At 47.9% G+C, this 19572-nt stretch overlaps 1 protein-coding gene across 1 annotated transcript in view; it reads left to right on the forward strand.

The window, feature by feature from the left end:
• LOC101040176 (polycystin-1-like protein 2) overlaps positions 1-19572 on the forward strand; it is a 106014-nt gene that overhangs the window by 14894 nt on the left and 71548 nt on the right. Inside the window, exons 6-11 of the mRNA XM_003938081.4 lie at positions 4148-4377; positions 7530-7934; positions 11950-12027; positions 14180-14229; positions 16531-16648; positions 19294-19501. Coding sequence (XP_003938130.2) covers positions 4148-4377; positions 7530-7934; positions 11950-12027; positions 14180-14229; positions 16531-16648; positions 19294-19501 — 1089 coding nt within the window. The remainder of the gene's footprint in view (positions 1-4147; positions 4378-7529; positions 7935-11949; positions 12028-14179; positions 14230-16530; positions 16649-19293; positions 19502-19572) is intronic.

Below are 19572 nucleotides of genomic sequence, written 5' to 3' on the forward strand. Positions count from 1 at the left end.
TGCTGCTACATTTTTCTGAGATGGAATCTCGCTCTGTCACCCAGGCTGGAGTACAGTGGTATGATCTTGGCTCACGGCAACCTCTGTCTCCTGGGTTCAAGCAATTCCCTGCCTCAGCCTCTTGAGTAGCTTGGATTACAGGTGCATGCTATCATGCCTGGCTAATTTTTTTTTTGTATTTTTAGTAGAGATGGGGTTTCAGCATCTTGGCCAGGCTTGTCTTGAACTCCTGACCTCATGATCCACCCACCTCAGCCTCTCAAAGTGTTGAGATTACAGGTGTGAGCCACTACGCCCAGCCTGCTGCTATTTTTGCAAACATACTACCTCATAGATTTTTTTGTTCTCTTTCTTTTCTTTTTTTTGAGACAGGGTCTCACTCTGTCACCCAGGCTGGAGTGCAATGGTGAGATCTCAGCTCACTGCAGCCTCCACCTCCCAGGTTCTAGTGATTCTCCTGCGTAGCATCCTGAGTAGCTGGACTATAGGTGTGCTCCACCATGCCCAGCTAATTTTTGTATTTTTAGTAGTGATGGAGTTTCGCTGTGTTGGCGAGGGTGGTCTTGAACTTCTGACTTCAGGTGATCCGCCCACCTCGGCCTCTCAAAGTGCTGGGCTTACAGGTGTGAGCTACTGTGCCTAGTCACCACCTACCTTTAAAAAATCATTTTTATAAACAGTTGGAAATGCCTTTCTGATGACTTCTTATCAATACCAGCAGCCACAGTACTCAATTTACAATATGAAAAATCGCATGAATTTTGATTTTTGAGTACACAGAAGCCACATATTTTGTGTAAATGTCACTGTGCTTTTCTTTTATGTGTTGGTACAGCCTCCTACTTTTTCTTAACTCCTCACTAGTGTAAGAGGTAAGATTTTTAAATCAAACCCTTCGTGTCCATGGTAGTTAAATAACATGAGCTGATGGGAATCACATTGCATAGAAGTCAGAAGATGTCTCTTTTAGAAGCTCATTTTCACCTTGCCTCATGTTCATTTGCACGGAGGGCCTTTTTGTTTCTCTGTCATGGAAAATTTTCTACATTTCTGAAATTGTGTTATTGGCCTTACAGAACAATTTGCATGTGGTGAAATCTGTGAGAAGCCAGGGTTGGTTAGCTAAGTGCCACCTACTGGCAGATCTAGGAATTGACATTGTTCTTCCGTCATTAATCAGAGCAGCTTCTGCAAATATTGACGTTGGGAGTGCAGAGATTTGTCTGGAAACCAATAATCCACAAAACAATACAAGGCTTACTGTGACCTACAGTTAAAGCCCTCTCTGGGGGAACCTGAATTATAAGGTAGGAGCAATAGATCTAGAGAAAAGAGAGCAGCATGGACCTAAAAGGGTGTGACATATTCAAATGACTGCAAGCACCTCCCCATACCTGGAGTTCAGGCTTCTGTGGAAAATTGACAGACGCTGGGAAATTCAGCAGGAGGCTGTTCCTGAAGAGCCTTTGATGCCAGCCAGTCTAACGTAGGTGGGGTCTGTCAACTAAAGCAAAATCAAGCTTTTTACATAATTATGGTTAGTTTTATTTACAGGTCTTACTGCAAACTGTGGACTGACGACCACAGCCCAGGAGGAGACTTTCTTTCTTTCTTTTTTTTTTCTTTTTATTTTTTGGTAGGAATCTTTTAGAGAGGTTCTGCCAGACTGCTCCAAACAGCATTTCAGCTGATAGATTATATATGGGTTGTGGAGGTTCAGTCCACATAAAACCACATCAAAGTTTGGGTGCAAGAGTACATCTGGCTTGAGACAACTAAGTTTATCTTGTTGGCTGGCTTCGGTAGCTCATGTCTGTAATCCCAGCACTTTGGGAGGCCAAGGTGGATGGATCACTTGGGGTCAGGAGTTCAAGACCAGCCCAGCCAACATGGTGAAACCCCATCTCTACTAAAACAAACAAACAGACAAAAACACACAAAAATTAGCTGGACGTGGTGGTACATGGGAGGCTGACGGAGGAGAATCGCTTGAACCTGAGAGGCGGAGGTTGCAGTGAGTCAAGATTGCGCCACTGCTCTCCAGCACGGGAAACAGAAACTCTGTCTCAAAAAAAAAAAAAAAAAAAAATCTTGTTACAGATTGAAGAAGCATAATCACTAGCCATCTGAGACATTATCTTATATGTAAGAAAAGGACCAGAGTCATATATCTTTTTAGGAATATAGTGACTCGGTCTAGAGACATGGAAGCCTAGTGCTCTATTCTGTTTCGTCTTCAAAGTGTTCTTCTGGAGGGCTGCCTGTCACTGCAGAGTTGGGGCTTCCTGAGATATGCTGGCAAACAGAAATGAGCACACCTGTCTCCTTGAGTTTGCTGCTTTGTCTCACAGGGACCAGGAAGTAGACTCTGATGTGGAGCACGGGGAGGGAGTACTAAGATGAGGCAAGAGGAGAGTTAAACTGGAAGGCAGGGGCCACCGAGGCCTTGCCCATCCTGCAGAAACCTCTGAATGGGGATGGCCTTCAGAATTGTTTCCAACTGAGGCCAGAGAGCCAGACCATTATACCCTGGCACCGAGCACTCAGTGATGCAGGATGCCCAAGGGAGGGGAGGCAGGCTTAAGCAAGGCAGCTCCGTTTGGTTAAAAGGGACTCCTGGACATGGATGCAGCTGTGCGCTCACAGCCACAGCTCATAGGTGTACTGGGGGAAGGCACACCTTAGGCTTGAAGGGTGGAATCTAGGGGACGCCCTACAGCACCCACTGCAGAGGATAACAGCAGGGTTTTTAGGCCAGGAACTACACGGTCTAAGCTGTTAACATTATTGCTAATGTTATTAGTACTCACCTGATGATTTTTGTGTGTGTGTGACAAGGTCTTACTCTGTCACCCAGGCTGGACTGCAGTGGTGCGATCTCAGCTCACTGCAAACTCTGCCTTCTGGGTTCAAGTAATCCTCCTGCCTCTGCCTCCTTGGTACCTGGGTTACAGGTGTGCAACACCATGCCTGGCTAATTTTTGTATTTTTAGTAGAGACGGTGTTTCACCATGTTGGCCAGGCTGGCCTCAAACTCCTGACCTCAAGTGATCTGCCCGCCTAGGCCTCCCAAAGTGCTGGGATTACAGGTGTGAGCCACCACACCTGGCCAGCCAAGGATTTTTAAACAACCAGATCTTGTGAGAACCTACTCACTGTCAAAGAGAACAGTACCAAGGGGATGCTGCCAAGCCATTCATGAGAAATTGCCCCCATGAGCCAATCACCTTTCCACAGGCCCCACCTCCAACACCCCATGAGCCAATCACCTTCCCCCAGGCCCCACCTCCAACACCCCATGAGCCAATCACCTTCCACCAGGCCCCACCTCCAACACCCCATGAGCCAATCACCTTCCCCCAGGCCCCACCTCCAACACCCCATGAGCCAATCACCTTCCACCAGGCCCCACCTCCAACACCCCATGAGCCAATCACCTTCCCCCAGGCCCCACCTCCAACACTGGGGATGTTAGGTAGAGTGAACTCCAAGTTTCACTTCGAAGAATCAGTATGTCAGTATGTTCAGTTCTTTGTCTTCCATTTTAAGTTTAACTTCCTTGCAGTTTCAGTAAACAACCTTTTCCACCAGTTCTAATCAGTAGTTCACATCTGTTCTCCCGGTCCCCTGCTCCGTCCTGACTCATCCTGGTCACCTGCCCCAGTCACCTGCTCCGGTCACCTGCTTTGACCTAGGTCATCCCTGGCTACCTGCTCTGACCTGTCCCCTAACTGTCCTTCCTGCCAAACTACCCACCCCGCCACTCCGGCTCATACCCCTGTTCCCCTTAAAAGAGCCAGTCGGAATTAGACTAGACTGTGTTGTCCAACCCTAGCCAATAAGAGAACGACACAGCAGTAGGGGCTACCTGCATCAGGAATAAGAACCCCTTTCCCTCCCCTGTTCAGGTGTGTGCTCACCATTGTTCATCTGTGAGCTGCACCCTTCTATAGAAGTAAATTGCCTTGCTGAGGAAATTTATATTTGAGTGCTGCTTCTTTTGTGGCACCATTTACATATAACATGTTGATTGCAATTCAACATGAGATTTGGCCAGGAGCACAGATCCAAACCCTGTCATTGCGTGTGTAAATGCATGTCTCTGTGTTTTCCCAACACTGGTAATGTCCCTGACTGTGGCCGGCAGTGTGTCCAGCAATGTGACCCACCAGTTCACATCTCCTGGGGAATTTACCGTGTTTGCCGAGTGCACAACCAGCGAGTGGCATGTGACAGCTCAGAAGCAAGTGACCATTCGGGACAAGATGGAGAGGCTCAGTGTGACGGCATGCCCTGGCCTGTCCAAGTCAGGAGCCAGCCCCCTTTGCCAGGCTGTCTTTGGGGATCCTCTGTGGATTCAGGTGGAGCTTGATGGAGGTGAGTCTGCAGAATTGAACACATCAAGGCAAGCCATAAAATCACTGATTTTCTCCAAACCTATCCAACTCCCAGGCCTTAATAAATAGTGGGCTGGACACTGTGGCTCATGCCTGTAATTCCATCAGTTTGGGAGGCTGAGGCAGGTGCATCACTTGAGCCCGGAACTTCAAGACCAGCCTTGAGGCAACGTGGTGAGACCCCATTTCTACAGAAAGTACAAAAATAAGTCAGGTATGCTTGCACATGCCTATAGTCCCAGCTACTTGCATGGCTGAGGTGGGAGGATGGCGTGAACCTGAGAGGTTGAGGCTGCAGCGAGCTGAGATTGTGCCACTGCATTCCAGCCAGGACAACAGAGTGAGACCCTGTTTCAAAAAAAAAAAAACATTAAATAGTAACAAGGATCACCTACTGAGTTTGTTTTTGTTTTTGTTTTTGCCCAAGTGCAGTGTAATGGTACAATCCAGCTCACTGCAACCTCCACCTCCTGGGTTCAAGTGATTCTCCTGCCTCAGCCTCCCAAGTAGCTGGGATTACAGGCATAAGCCACCATGCCTGGTTAATTTTTTGCATTTAGTAGAGATGGGGTTTCACCATGTTGGTCAGGCTGGTCTCAAACTCTTGACCTCAGACAATCCACCACCTCAGCCTCCCAAAGTGCTGGCTGGGATTATAGGTATGAGCCACTGCGCCCAGATGAATTCATTTTTAAACTATCGTTTATTTGTTTTTTTAGTACCAAGTGTGTGCCAGGCACTGTTCTAAGTAAACTTTCCTACTCAGCACATACTAGTTTTACCTTCATTTCACAGATAAGGAAATGAAGACACAGAAAGGTTAAAACATTTACCCAGAGTCAGAAGGCTGGAAAGCTAGTGACTGCTCCCAGCCTTCCAAAGGCCCTTCTTTGCATCCCTGTAGAACTGAAGTTCCAGGTCACTTCTTGTTGGGAATTTGAATAGGATGAGGTGGCACTGAGACTGCTACCAACTGGGCCTGAGTCCCTCTCACTGCAGCCAGCATTGACTAGCTTGGCACAATCACGTTGCCCCTCACCAGGGCCAGTATTCAGCTGCACCCACTGGTATGCATGCCAGCTGTTCTGGCTGGAGTCCACTCTGATTGGTCACAGTGTTTTCTGATTGGTCACAGATACTGCTCTGATTGGTTGTCATGTCCATTCTGATTGGTTACAGTGTCTATTTTTTTTTTTTTTTTTTTTTTTTTTTTTTGAGACACAGTTTTGCTCTGTTGCCCAGGCTGGAGTGCAGTGGTACGATCTCAGCTCACTGCAGCCTCCACCACCAGGGTTCAAATGATTCTCATGACTCAGCCTCCCGAGTAGCTGGGACTACAGGTGCATGCCACCACACCTGGTTATTTTTTTATTTTTATTTGTATTTGTATTTTTAGTAGAGATGGCGTTTGGCTATGTTGGCAAGGCTGATCTCGAGCTCTTGACCTCAGGTAATCTGTCTGTCTCGGCCTCCCAAAGTGCTGGGATTACAGCCGTGAGCCACTGCACCTGGTCATAGTATGTTTTCTGATTGGACACAGAGACTGCTGTGATGGGTTGTCATGTCTATTTTGATTGGTTACAGTGTCCATTCTGATTGGTCACAGGGTCTATTCTGATTGGTCATGGCATCTGTTTGTTGGTCGCAGTGTCTATTCTGATTCATCAGCGCATCCATTCTATTCCCATGCAGTGTTGGTTGTTAAATATTTTAATTATTGTCCCTTCTCTAAACAGAGACCCTTCTGGCTAAGATCCATCCTCACCCAGGGCAGCATCTTTCCTGAAGCCCAGGCCCAGTTCGAGATCAGAATAGAGGCCCGTTCATGTAAATAGGGCAGCACAGAGCTAGAGCAATGAGCATGTGGCTCAGTTTGACCTCACATCCCACCTGGAGCCCTCTCATTGCAATAACTATGAAAGCCATATGGGACTTTAACACAGTGCTTAGGAAACCCCCTGTGTTCTTGTATGCTTGTTGGATGAATAGGGCTCATTATGTGCACCTGAGGAAACAAAATAAGCCTTCATTTATTGACTCATCCTACTAATATAATTGAGTGCCAGGTGTGGTGGAAGCAGCAGTAAATATGAAAGTCAGAGTTTCCATTCTTACGGGGCTTACATCATAGTCATCAAAATCATCATCATCATCATCGCCATTATTCAAACAAGAACTATACTAGCTTGGTTTTTATGGGAAAGAATCCTGCCAGGGGTGGTGACTCATGCCTGTAATCCCAACACTTTGGGAGGCCGAGGCAGGTGGACCACAAGGCCAGGAGTTCGACACCAGTCTGGCCAATATGGTGAAACCCGTATCTACTAAAAATACACAAATTAGCTGGGTGTGGTGGTGGGCGCCTGTAGTCCCAGCTACTCAGGAGGCTGAGGCAGAAGAATCACTTGAAGCCAGGAGGCAGAGGTTGCAGTAAGCCAAGGTTGTGCCACTGCACTCTAGTCTGGGCAACAAAGCGAGACTCCATCTCAAAAAAAAAAAAAAAAAAAAAAAAAAGAAAGAAAGAAAGAATCCTAATTTGTTGATTTAAGTCAGATTTTAAGAGTCAACCACAATATTTAGCATCCAGTAAGAACAACCATCAGCAAACTGCAAGGGAGCCCCATCTTACCACAAATGGGCTGAGTTCTCAGGTTGGTTTGCAGGGTGCCGGCAGTCAGCAGTGCAGGTTGAAGGAATGGCTTCACTTGGTCCTGCTTAAAACAAGACCTGAGATCATTCTCATGCATAAAAATCGGTCCACACACTTAAGAGATGCTCCCTTTGAGTCCTCCTCCTCCCCCGACTATGATGTCCCTGGCAACTAAATGTGGTAATTTTTTAATTATAAATACTCAGGTTCTCAGGTAACACATGCATAGTATGAATAAGTCAGAATATGCATATGAACAGAGAGGACCCCAAAAAGATGAAATCACTCATTAACCTAATACTCAGGGATAATCACCATGAATATCTGAAGAAAGGGGCACATCCTTACATACTTCTTTCTATCTGTATCTGAATCTCTGTCCATATCCAGAATCAGGCTTCACAGACTGAGTCTAAACTGACACAGTGTTACCAACGGCATGGCTGGTACCAACATTCTTCAACTTTTCTTACCCTACCCAGGAACAGGAGTCACTTACACTGTGCTTTCGGGTGTTGTAACCCTGGCCAAGTCCACCACCCAAACGGGCTCACTGCCATACAATCTGACCCTGGACAGAGAAACCCAGAAACTGGTGGGCCCTGGGAAGCACTGCCTGGAGATCCAAGCCACCAGCAACACTGCCACCTCCACACTCTCCAGGAACGTCACAGTTTACTTGGTGGAGCTGCTTTCGGGGTTGCAGGCCTCCTGGGCTTCTCACCACGTGGAGCTTGGACAGGACCTATTGATCAATGTCTCAGTGGCTCAGGGCACCCCAGAGGAGACCACCTTTGAGCTGGCAGGACTCAATGCAACCTTCACCCTCAAGCAAGTGAGCTCTGGGGAGTCATATGGGATTTACCACCTGGCTGTTCCCATTGAAGGTACATGGGGTTGGTGGCTCCCCTTCCGATGCCCCTCCTCCTCCCTTTCTGACTTGGTGCCCAGGGTCCTGCCAGCCGGTTTTCCAGTGTGTCCTGGACATAGATGTGGTTTACAGATGTGGGTGATACTGTGCAGGTGTGGGGTTACCACGCCCTCTGCCTGCGTCACAAGAGAAGGGACGGCCAGATGTTATCTGCCGTCATGGGGTTTCCAGTTGCAGAGGTTTTCAGCATCGCCGCTTCGGACATTTGGGGCTGGATCATTCCTTGTTACAGCTGGGGCCTGGTACTGAAGGAGTTTTAGCAGCATCCCTAGCTGTTACTCACTAGATGCTAGCAGCACTAGCACTGCAAGTCACGATGATAAAAGTGTCAGAGGTTGCCAAATCACCCCCATTTAGGGCCCCTGTAAGAGAGCAGGCATATTCAGATTTCTTCAAACATCCCTAGAGAAGAGTGTGGCTTGGGAAACTGCAGGTGATGCCCTAGGGGCAAAGGTAGGTAAAAACCAAGGATGGCAGAGACGGCGATGGAGCGAGGAAGCCTCACTGGCAATGGGGTCTTAAGCTGTCATACTCACACTTTCCTGGACGACGCTTCTGTTAGAGGCTTATGTTCAAACGTAAACGAGGCAGCACTGCAGGGGAAGTTCAGGGGCTGACTCTCTGAAGAGAGTTGCGAGGGTGTTTTTTTTTGTTGTTTGTTTTTGAGATTGAGTCTTGCTCTGTCGCCCAGGCTGGAGTGCAGTGGCACGATCTCAGCTCGCTGCAACCTCTGCCTCCTGGGTTCAAGCAATTCTTGTGCCTCAGCCTCCCAAGCAGCTGGGATTACAGATGTGCACCACCACGGCCGACTTTTTTTTTTTAGCAGAGATGGGGTTTCACCATTTTGGCCCAGCTGGTTTTGAACTCCTGACCTCAGGTGATCCATCTGCCTTGGCCTCCCAAAATGCTGGGATTACAGGCATGAGTCATTGTGCCTGGCCTGCCTTTATTATTATTATTATTATTATTATTTGAGACAGAGTCTCACTCTGTTGCCCAGACTGGAGTGTAGTGGCGTGATCTCGGCTCACTGCAACCTCCACCTCCAGGGTTCAAGTGATTCTCCTGCCTCAACCTCCTGAGTAGCTGAGACTACAGGCATGCACCACCACGCCTGACTAATTTTTGTGTTTTTAGCAGAGATGGGGTTTCACTATGTTGGCCAGGCTGGACTTGAACTCCTGACCTCACATGATCTACCCACCTTGACCTCCCAAAGAGCTGGGATTACAGGCATGAGCCACTGTGCCTGGCATTCGTAAAGGAGGTAGGGTAGGAAAAGGGTGATGTTTAAGGTTGTGGGGGTGGGGAATTTTCAGTGCCTGTGCATTCTGGTCACATGCTTCTTGATGTGTGACATGTCTCATTAGCATGTTGAATCTCCACCCCTGGGTATGACTTTTAGTATTACAATGAGGCAAAGGGTAAAGATTGGTGATTTTTCTGGTCTTCTGTGCATGTAGGCCACAGGGTTAACTCCCCTGAGTAAGATTTAAGGTGGGAGCTGTTTGTTTCAGTTTCTTCAAGGTCTGCAATCACTGGGTATGGTATCTTGAGCAAGATTTATGGTGCAATGTCTGGATGATCTGACTGGTGTCCGTGCCTGCCATGGGCCACCCTCCCCGCTCCAGCTTGTAGCCGAGACATCGATGAGGCAGGGCAGGGGTCCAAGTTCCATCTCTAGCCTATCTAAGAAGTATTTGCCATGATGCTGATTGGAGGACAGACTGGCAGGCACCAGCCAGGGGGTGAGGGGGTGGAGGCGGCCACAGTGCCCATCTGCATTTAATCAGAAGGCACAGAGAGTCCTTGAGGGCCCTGTGATGAGATCAGCAGGCACAAATGTGATGAGAATGGCAGAGTCTCCAGCCTATCCAGGACCTGCCCATAGCTCCCCCTGGATCTCAGAGGTGCGACAGAAAACGGGGGACACTGTGCAGGTGTGGGGTTACCATGCCCTCTGTGAGCAACGCCACAAACCAGACAGCAGAAGGCACAATAGGATCGAGACGAAAACCACTGAGTCTTTGCCAGATCCCAAGGGTCCGGCTTGGAAGAGGGAAAGTCTAGAGGCTGCTGCAGCAGGAAAGTCACGCCGGATGCTGATTTTGCTTTGTCACCTATAAAAATTACTCCTCCCATAAAAGTCACTGCTATAAAGGTCACTCCCTGATAAAGATCCTTCTCTGATAAAATCTCCACATGCCTTGCAACCTTTCTGGTCTCTATTAGATGATTAACAGACTTCTCCTGCCCCTAAGGCCAACAGATTTGGACGACTCCAGAGGTGGTGGGGGTGGAAGGATGAAAAGAGAACAGGACAGGACAGGGACATTTGCACTTGGTGGTGCCGGCCCAGTCCTGGCTGGCGGGGTTCTTACAACCTAGCAAATTTTTGAAACTGCTTCTTTCTTTCCTTTCTTCTTTCTTTCTCTTTTTCTCCCTCCCTCCCTCTCTTCCTTCCTCCTATCTCTCTCTCTCTCTTTCTTTCTTTCTTGATGGAGTTTTGCTCTTGTTGCCCAGGCTGGAGAGCATTGGATTGATGCGATCTCAGATCACCACAACCTCCGCCTCCTGGGTTCAAGCAATTCTCCTGCCTCACCCTCCGGAGTAGCTGGGACTACAGGCATTCGCCACCACGCCCGGCTAATTTTGTATTTTTAGCAGAGACGGGATTTCTCCATGTTGGTCAGGCTGGTTTCGAACTCCTGACCTTAGGTGATCTGCCTGCCTCAGCCTCCCAAAGTGCTGGGATGACAGGCGTGAGCCACAGCACCTGGCTAAGGCTGCCTCTTCCTTGTAGGAGCTTTTCTGGGTTGTTGGGAACCCCAGCTGGGCCTTACAGACCTTTGCTACTGAGATGGTAGGGGATGCCTCCCTTTTACCTGGCCACATGCCGTGGCTGCTTCTCCCTGGCCACCTCCCCGCTCTCTCTCTTGGACTCTCTTCATTCTCTCTGCCCTCATTAGCTCCCCTATCCCCAAGGCACACATCTGGTCCATTTCTTGGCCGACTCTGACCCATTTCTTGGCCCCCTTCCAGCCAAATGCAGTTATTTCCCAGATGCAGAAATGCAGCCCCTTCCTCCCGCCTCCTCCCCACCCGCACGTCTTCCCATCAGACTGTTCCTTCAAGGGCCTGAGTACAGAGCCTGTCCACGCAGACCCCAAACACACACAAACCAGGCTTTCCAAGGAAGGTTCCACTCTGAAGCGCTTCTCTCTGAGCTTGAGAAGACAGAAGGTAGCCTCTCCCCACCACGCCTTCCCCCTTAGGGAGAAGGAATGGGACACACATGCGTCTAAATAAACCTTATAAATCCTTCTCCAAGCCTGGCCGACATGGCGAAACCCCATCTCTACTAAAAATAGAAAAATTAGCTGGGCGTGGTGGCATGTGCCTGTCATTCTTGCTACTTGGGAAACTGAGGCAGGAGAATCACTTGATCCTGGGAGGCGGAGGTTGTGCTGAGCTGAGACTGTGCCACTGCATTCTAGTCCAGATGACAGAGTGAGACCCTGCTGAAAAAAAAAAAAAATTCCCTCTCCTCTCTCTCCAACCTTCTCACAATCCTGCCATGTCTCTCCCTCCTGGGAATCCCCAATCTTATCTATCGAGCACCTACTTCACCATTGGAATTTAGCTCCAGCCCTGGCTCCATCCTGTGAACCATTTCTTTCTCTCCTGAGGTTGAAGTGGCCTCCCCCAATGCCCCATGCCAATTCCTCCCATGGTTTGGCATTCACTGTTCTACGTGTCTACTACCTGATAAGACCCTTGAGGACAAGAAGCAAATTCCTTCATCTCTGTGTCCCCAGAGCCTTGCACCGTGCCTGGCATACAGCAGGGATTCCTTAAATGCTCAGAGGTGAAACACTTCATTGGAGGCATCAGTGGACTAGAGAAGCAAGCTGGGTTCAAGCGGTCAAATTAATGACAACAGCTGTGACTCTGAGTCCTTTGTATTGCAGGCACCTTTCTGGTCACCATCCTGGTGAGGAATGCCTTCTCCAGCCTGAGTCTGGACATCGGGAACATCACTATCACAGGCAAGGTGTTGGGGCGTAAAACCTTTTACCAGGAGTCCAGGCCATTGCACCTGCTTGGGCTTTCATGAGGGGCCTTTTCTAATCAGGGCTCTGAATATGCATCTTGCTCTACAAATGGTTAGAATCCTCCAGTTATTCTAAGGAGGCAATGATGTTTACAGTAAAACATTTAACCGCTGATACAGAATTCTAAAACAAGAGTTTGTGTTCATTATGATGCTTTAAGCTGCAAGGAACAGAAAGTTCAACCTAAGTGGCTTCAGATTCAGGGCTTTCTTGTCCTACGTAAGAAGTAGGAGGTAAGCAGTTCCAGGGTTGGCTAGGTAGCTCAGTGGTGCCAGCAAGAAACCAGCCTCAGTCCATCTTTCTGCTCTGCCATCCTTAGTGCTGTGGGACTGCCTTAGGGTTGTTGCTCAAGGAGTCAAAGTGACTGCTGCAATTCCAGACATTGTATGTCAACCCAGGTTAGCCAGCAGTGGAGGAAGGGGGATTTCCTACTGCACATCTCTTTTTGTTAGGGTAAAAGTCTTTCCCACTCACTCTAAGCAATCATCATCTGAGGTATCATGACCAAAGTAGGGTCCTGTCTCCAGCTATAAAGTGCTCTGGAAAAGCAGATATCCAGCATTTTCAGGTTCTATGGGAGAAGCTGGATTCCAGCTGCCAGGAGGAAAGCTGGGGTGACGGCTGGTGGGGAGCTAGGTGACAGTAGCCATCACCGAGTTAGAGTTCACTGGAATATGTTTGCTAGGACAATTCAAGTAGCAAGGGACAGAAAAGAAGCTCATACTAGCTTGGGTCAAAAGGAAATTTTATCAGCTCAGAAAATGAAAAGCCAGCTGGGCACTGTAGCTCATGCCTGCAATCCCAGCACTGTGGGAGGCTGAGGTAGTGGATCACTTGAGGTCAGGAGTTCGAGACCAACCTGGCCAACATGGCAAAACTCCACCTCTACTAAAAATACAAAAATTAGCTGGGTATGGTGGTGCACACCTATAATCCCAGCCACTCAGCACAGGAGAATCGCTTGAACCTGGGAGGTGCAGCTTGCAGTGAGCCGAGATTGTGCCACTGCGCTACAGCCTGGATGACAAAAGCCATCTCAAAAAAAAAAAAAAAAAAAAAAAAAACCCATATATATGTGTGTGTGTCTCTCTCTATATATATATTTCAGAATCATCAGTTGAGTGTATCTTTCTTCATTATTTAAAGTTGACACACTAACATTCTTCCTAGATGTATAGTTTACAAAGCGATTCTATAAACAGCACTGTATTCAGTCTTCCTGGAGCCCCAAGAAATAGGGATGGCCTCCAGGCATTTTTACAGATGAGGAAACCAAGACTCAGAGAGGCCAAGTCACCCGCCCAGTTCATGTAGCCAATAGGAGGCCAATAAGAGAATCTGAAAACACAGCATAGTGTGAGGTGCTGACTCCACCCACTTGCCAGAGGTGAGCATGCTCATTTCTCCTCACTCTATATTTGGTAGCATCAGGTTTATAGCTTGGTGTGCAGATCTGTACCAATGGAAATTGACAAATGCTACAAATCAGGGCTCCACTCCCATCTCCTTTACTGGTAGTTAAACATTAGCAGTGCAAGCTAGGCATGGTGGCTCACGCCTGTAATACCAGCACTTTGGGAGGCCGAGACGGGTGGATCAGCTGAGCTCAGGAGTTCAAGACTAGCCTGGCCAACATGGTGAAACCCCATCTCTGCTAAAAATATAAAGAATTAGCTGGGTGTGGTGGTGGGTGCCTGTAATCCCTGCTACCCAGGAGGCGGAGGCAGGAGAATAGTTTGAACCTGGGAGGCAGAGGCTGCAGTGAGCTGCGATTGTGCCTCTGGGTTGAAAAGAAAATGGCAGTGCATAGCTGCATCTGTCTGAATCTAAATCTTGTGTTTTATCTGCATTGACAGCTGCCTCTTTCTCAACTACCAAAGAGAGGTCTTTAGTCCAGAGGTGGACATGATGGCTCACTTTTAATCCATTTCCCTATGACCTGTTTGCTATGCTCCCTGAAACCATTTTCAAAGACAGGCTGATGCCCCTGGGAGCATTTTCCATATGACTGTCTGACTCTACTTTTTGACAACCTTTTATAAGGTTTCCAATCAAAGCTTGATACCCTTTCCCGCTGTATTCACAGCCCCTTCGAGTCTCCAAGAACTATCTGGGATGAATGCTGAAGGAAAGAATGTGAGTATTTAATAAAAAAAAAATTAACCTCACAAGGAAAAGATGTTCAGGCCGGGCGCGGTGGCTCAAGCCTGTAATCCCAGCACTTTGGGAGGCCAAGGCGGGTGGATCACGAGGTCAATAGATCAAGACCATCCTGGTCAACATGGTGAAACCCCGTCTCTACTAAAAATACAAAAAAAAAAAAAAAATTAGCTGGGCATGGTGGCGTGTGCCTGTAATCCCAGCTACTCAGGAGGCTGAGGCAGGAGAATTGCCTGAACCCAGGGGGCGGAGGTTGCGGTGAGCCGAGATCGCGCCATTGCACTCCAGCCTGGGTAACAAGAGCAAAACTCCGTCTCAAAAAAAAAAAAAAAAAAAAAAAAAAAAAAAAGATGTTCAAACTCTCAGTTTTGGTTTGTTGGTACCAATAGCCAGAGCGCTAGGAATCCTTGAGGCTTCTTCCACTTGAAAAGAGTCCCAAAATCACTGAATTCAAACAAAGCGTGTTGTCTAATCACAACAGAGTTACGTTGTAAATTGATAAAAGCTGTCTAGGATATGTAGATATCTGTTAGATGTCTTGACAATTAAAAAGCACACTTCTAAAAAAATCAACAAGTCAAGAAGAAATCACAAGGGCAATTAGAGAATATTTCTAACTGGATGATAATGACACTACAACCTATGCAAATTTGTGGAATGCAGGTAAAGCAGTGCTCAGAGGGAAATGTATTGCTTTTAATGCTTATATTAGAAAGCAGGGGCCCGGCGTGGTGGCTCACACCTGTAATCCCAGCACTTTGGGAGGCCAAGGCGGGTGGATCATGAGGTCAGGAGTTCAAGACCAGCCTGGCCAATATGGTGAAACTCCATCTCTACTAAAAATACAAAACTTAGCCCGGTGTGGTGGCGTGCACTTGTAGTCCTAGCTACTCAGGGAGGCTGAAGCAGAAGAATCGCTTGAACTCAGGAGGCAGAGGTTGCACTGAGCTGAGATCACACCACTGCACTCCAGCCTGGTGACAAAGTGAGTCTCCATCTCAAAAAAGAAAAAGTAAGAAAAAAAAGAAAACAGGCCCACGCTCTTTAGTTTTTTATAACATCACTAAGTTCATCTCCTTGCTGTTGATGTTGTTCATGCATGCAGTTATTCTATAACAAAGACATTACGCATCTATAATGTTCAAGGCTTAGTATTAGGGGCTGGGAATGCCACGGTCAATAAGCACATATGGTCCCTGCCTTCATGAAGCTTGCTGAGTGATACTGATGAACATATTGGCCAGGTACAGTGGCCCAGGGCTGTAATCCCAGCACTATGGGAAGCCAAGGTGGGAGGATCACTTGAACCCAGGAGTTTGAGACCAACCTGAGCCACAAAGTGAGACCCCTATCTCTAAAAAAAAAAAAAAAAGTCAAAAATCAGCCAGGCATCAAGGTGCATGCCTGTGGTCCCAGCTACTAGGGAGGCTGAGGTGGGAGGATAGCTTGAGCCTGAGAGGCTGAGGCTGTAGTGAGCCATCGCAGTGCCACTGTATTCCAGCCTGGCAGACAGAGTAAGACCCTGTCTCAAAAACAAAAAGAACAGCAAAAACGCCGACAAATTATCATAGAATTAGGAATTGTGATAAGTGTCTAATAAGAACCAATAGGTGCAGTGATAGTAATGAACAGGGTGGTCTGGCTGATGTGATCGGACATGGCCTCTCCAGAGGTGACGTGTAAGTGGACTCATGAAGATAAGCCGGACAGCCATGCTGGAAAACAGAACAAGAGCTTTCTGAGTGGGCAGATCTCAGAGGCAGGCAATGGCCTGAAGCCAGTCTGGCTGGAGCCTGGTGAAGGAGAGGGATGGAGGAGATTACAGAGACATGGACAGAGGCCAGATCACGTGGGGTCTTAGGGACCAAGGCAAAAAGTTTAGATTTTATTCTCAAGCCACGGGAGGCCCCTAAGGGTTCAGTTCCACTGTAGCCCCATGTGATTTCAGGCCAGGACTTTGGGTCTTGAGCAAGAGGCTCCACAGCCTGAGCTGTTTAACAAGTCCCAGCAGAGCTTACTCCAGGAACACTCATGTGCCCCCAGCCCTCACTCAGAATAATGTGATTTACCCAGGGATCCTGAGCCGCCAACTCCACGCCCCATGAGGAGAAGAAAGCCAGGGGGATTGGCTAGGGTCTGTCTCCACTCCACACCTTACACTGTGGCTACTCTTGGTGCGGACTGCTCTGGGGTGAAAGGGGGAGTGCCAACAGCACCCCACAATGAGGCTGAGCTCCCTGTAGCTGGAGTCTCACCAGCTGGCTGCTTTTTCTGCAGAAAGAAGAAGGCGATATGAAGGTGTATATCCAACCTGGTCCATACGTGGATCCTTTCACAGCAGTGACCCTGGACTGGCTGGACCATGACAAGGATTTACGCTTCCAATGGTCATGTGGTGGGTGACGATAGAGTTCTTGAATTGTCCTGTTTTCACCAAGAAGTGGTGAGCAGCAGTCAGATTTTGCTGTTCTTTTTCTTAATCTTCACACCAGCTTTCCCTATGCCTGACATTTTTATGTAACTTGTACTTCCCAGAGCTTGCAAATTCCATGGAAATAGGAGGTGAGGCCGGGCATGGTGGCTCATACCTGTAATCCCAGCAATTTGGGAAGCCAAGGCAGGTGGATCGCTGGAGGTCAGGAGATTGAGACCAGCCTGGTCAATGTGGCGAAACCCTGTCTCTACTAAAAATACAAAAATTAGCCAGGCATGGTGGTGCACACGGTTAATTCCAGCTACTCAGGCGGCTGAGGCAGGAGAATTGTTTGAATCTGGAAGGTGGAGCTTTTAGTAAGCCAAGATCGTATCACTGCACTCCAGCCTGTGAGACAGAGTAAGACTCCATCTCTAAATAAATAAATAAGAAAGAAAGAAAGCAAAGAAATAGGAGGTGGAGAAAGCAGTGACGGAACAAGGGTGGCACTGAACGCAGGCAATGAGGGGAGCTAAAGGATTTTAAAACAACAAAACCTGAAAAGCTGGTCCACAAGCTGGCATTTCCAAACAACAGGGATAAAATGCTCCTCCCCTCTCATGTGAACCCCTCCCCTTATCCCAGCCCCTTGGAGAGAATCTAGAAGGAGGAAGTGAGTCAGGAATTTTCCAGCAAACCAAAATGGCAACACTAGCACTTACATTGTAGCAATGGTACCCTCGTTTTTTACAGGCATATATCCTAGCTACATCACATTCTTTTACCTTTTAGAAATAAAATAAATGGGCTGGGTGCAGTGGCTCCTGCCTGTAATCCCACCACTTTGGGAGGCTGAGGTGGAAGGATCACTTTACGTAAGGAGTTCCGGACCAGCCTGGCCAATGTGATAAAACCCCATCTCGACTAACAAATAAAAAAATTAGCCAGGCATCATGACACATGCCTGTAATTCCAGCCCGGCCTCTTTTTTTTTTTTTTTTTTCTTTTTGAGATGGAGTCTTACTCTGTCACCCAGGCTGGAGTGTAATTCGTAATGTCGGCTCACTGCAACCCCTCCCTCCCAGGTTCAAGCAATTCACCTGCCTCAGCTTCCCAAGTAGCTAGGATTACAGGCATGCGCCCCCACTCCCGACTAATTTTTGTATTTTTAGTAGAGATGAGGTTTCACCATGCTGTCCAGGCTGGTTTCAAATTCCTGACCTAAGGTGATTTGCCTGCCTTGGCCTCCCAGAGTGCTGGGATTATGCGTGAGCCTCCGCGTCTGGCGGTTGTATGATCATTTCTTTACCCTCTTTTTGGACATTTAGATTGTTTTAAATTGTTTGCTCATATACAGTTCAATCTCTATTTATAACTGTGGTTACTTTCATAAATAAATTTCCAGAAATGCAATTACTGGGTCAAAAGTCATGCAACATTGTAAGGTTTTTGATATTAATTGTTACGTGGTCTTGACATCCTTCTGAATATTCTTTCTCATTATCTGAACACAGAGGATGCAAGTTTAGAGTTTAGGCGATTGAGCCTGAACTCTGAACACAGTTTGGAAATATGCTCAGGGAATATACCTTGGGAATACTCTCCCAGGGCTGTAGATCTTGGGAATCTTGGAATTCTTGGAATATTCCCAGGAATCTTGGGAATATTCTCCCAGGGCTATAGATCCTCCCAGCCTCTCTCCTGCTATATATGCCACCATATTGGAGATGGTAGGAAGTGAAGTACTGATGAGTAAACATCAGTCAACAGAGTTGAAGGGCAGAGGATACAGAAACTTAGGGAGCTGCTAACATAAAGCAGGAGGTGACACAGCAGCCTCCCAGAGGTACAGCCTACTAGACAGAGGTGTGGCCTCCCAGATGGCAGTACCCCACAGTAGCCCGCAGGGACAGGGAGCTATGGACAGCCTCATCCACAGGGAATGACAATTGCACCAGGATAAGAAGCTGCCCTGAACCTTCTCCCAGGCCACAGATCCTCCCGGCTCCTCTCCTGCTACACGCCTGCCTGAGCATCAGTGCAACTCACTAGTGCAAAACAAGCCAACCACATCCTGCAGGTTTGCTCAGAGTTTGGGTGAAGTATGATTCATGTTCCCAAAAGCATCCCTCCACAGCATCATTTCTGCAACCTGCCTTAAAAGTGACATTTTGGCTGGGTGCAGTGGCTCAGGCCTGTAATTCCACCATTTTGGGAGGCTGAGGCAGGTGGATCACCTGAGGTCAGGAGTTGGAGACCAGCCTGGTCAACATGATGAAACCCCATCTCCACTAAAAATACAAAAATTAGCTGGGCATAGCGGTACGTGCCTATAATCCTAGCTACTCTGGAGGTTGAGACAGGAGAATCATTTGAACCCAGGAGGCGGAGGTTTCAGTGAGCTGAGATCACGTCATTACATTCCAGCTTTGGCAACAAAAGTGAAACTCCATCTCTATCAATCAATCAATAATAAAAGTGACATTACCAAAAAATTTAAAATCTCCATTTGGAGCTAATGTTGTTATTCATGATCCCCTTCTCCTAAAAATCCCAAACCAGAAGGTAGCAGCGTGTGCCAAGTTCAGGGTTCCTGGTGGATAACAATGTCTGTCTATTTCTCTCAGGGCATTGCTGGGTTCAGTGGAACCACTGTGTTGAGAGGCAGCTGCTTCGCACAGACCAGAGGGAGCTGGTCGTTCCAGCATTCTGTCTGCCGCCACCTGATTCTGCTGTCACCCTGCGCCTGGCTGTTCTGAGAGGCCAGGAGCTGGAGAACAGGGCGGAGCAGTGCCTCTACGTGTCTGCACCCCGGGATCTCAGGCCTCGAGTCAGGTGGGGCACGTGGGCGGTTCCTCCAGGGTCCTGATTCATTCAATCAGCCAACACTTACTGAGGACCCACTC

The sequence above is a fragment of the Saimiri boliviensis genome, chromosome 1 (genome assembly GCF_048565385.1).
Source record: "Saimiri boliviensis isolate mSaiBol1 chromosome 1, mSaiBol1.pri, whole genome shotgun sequence".
In the NCBI taxonomy this organism is placed as follows: Eukaryota; Metazoa; Chordata; class Mammalia; order Primates; family Cebidae; genus Saimiri; species Saimiri boliviensis.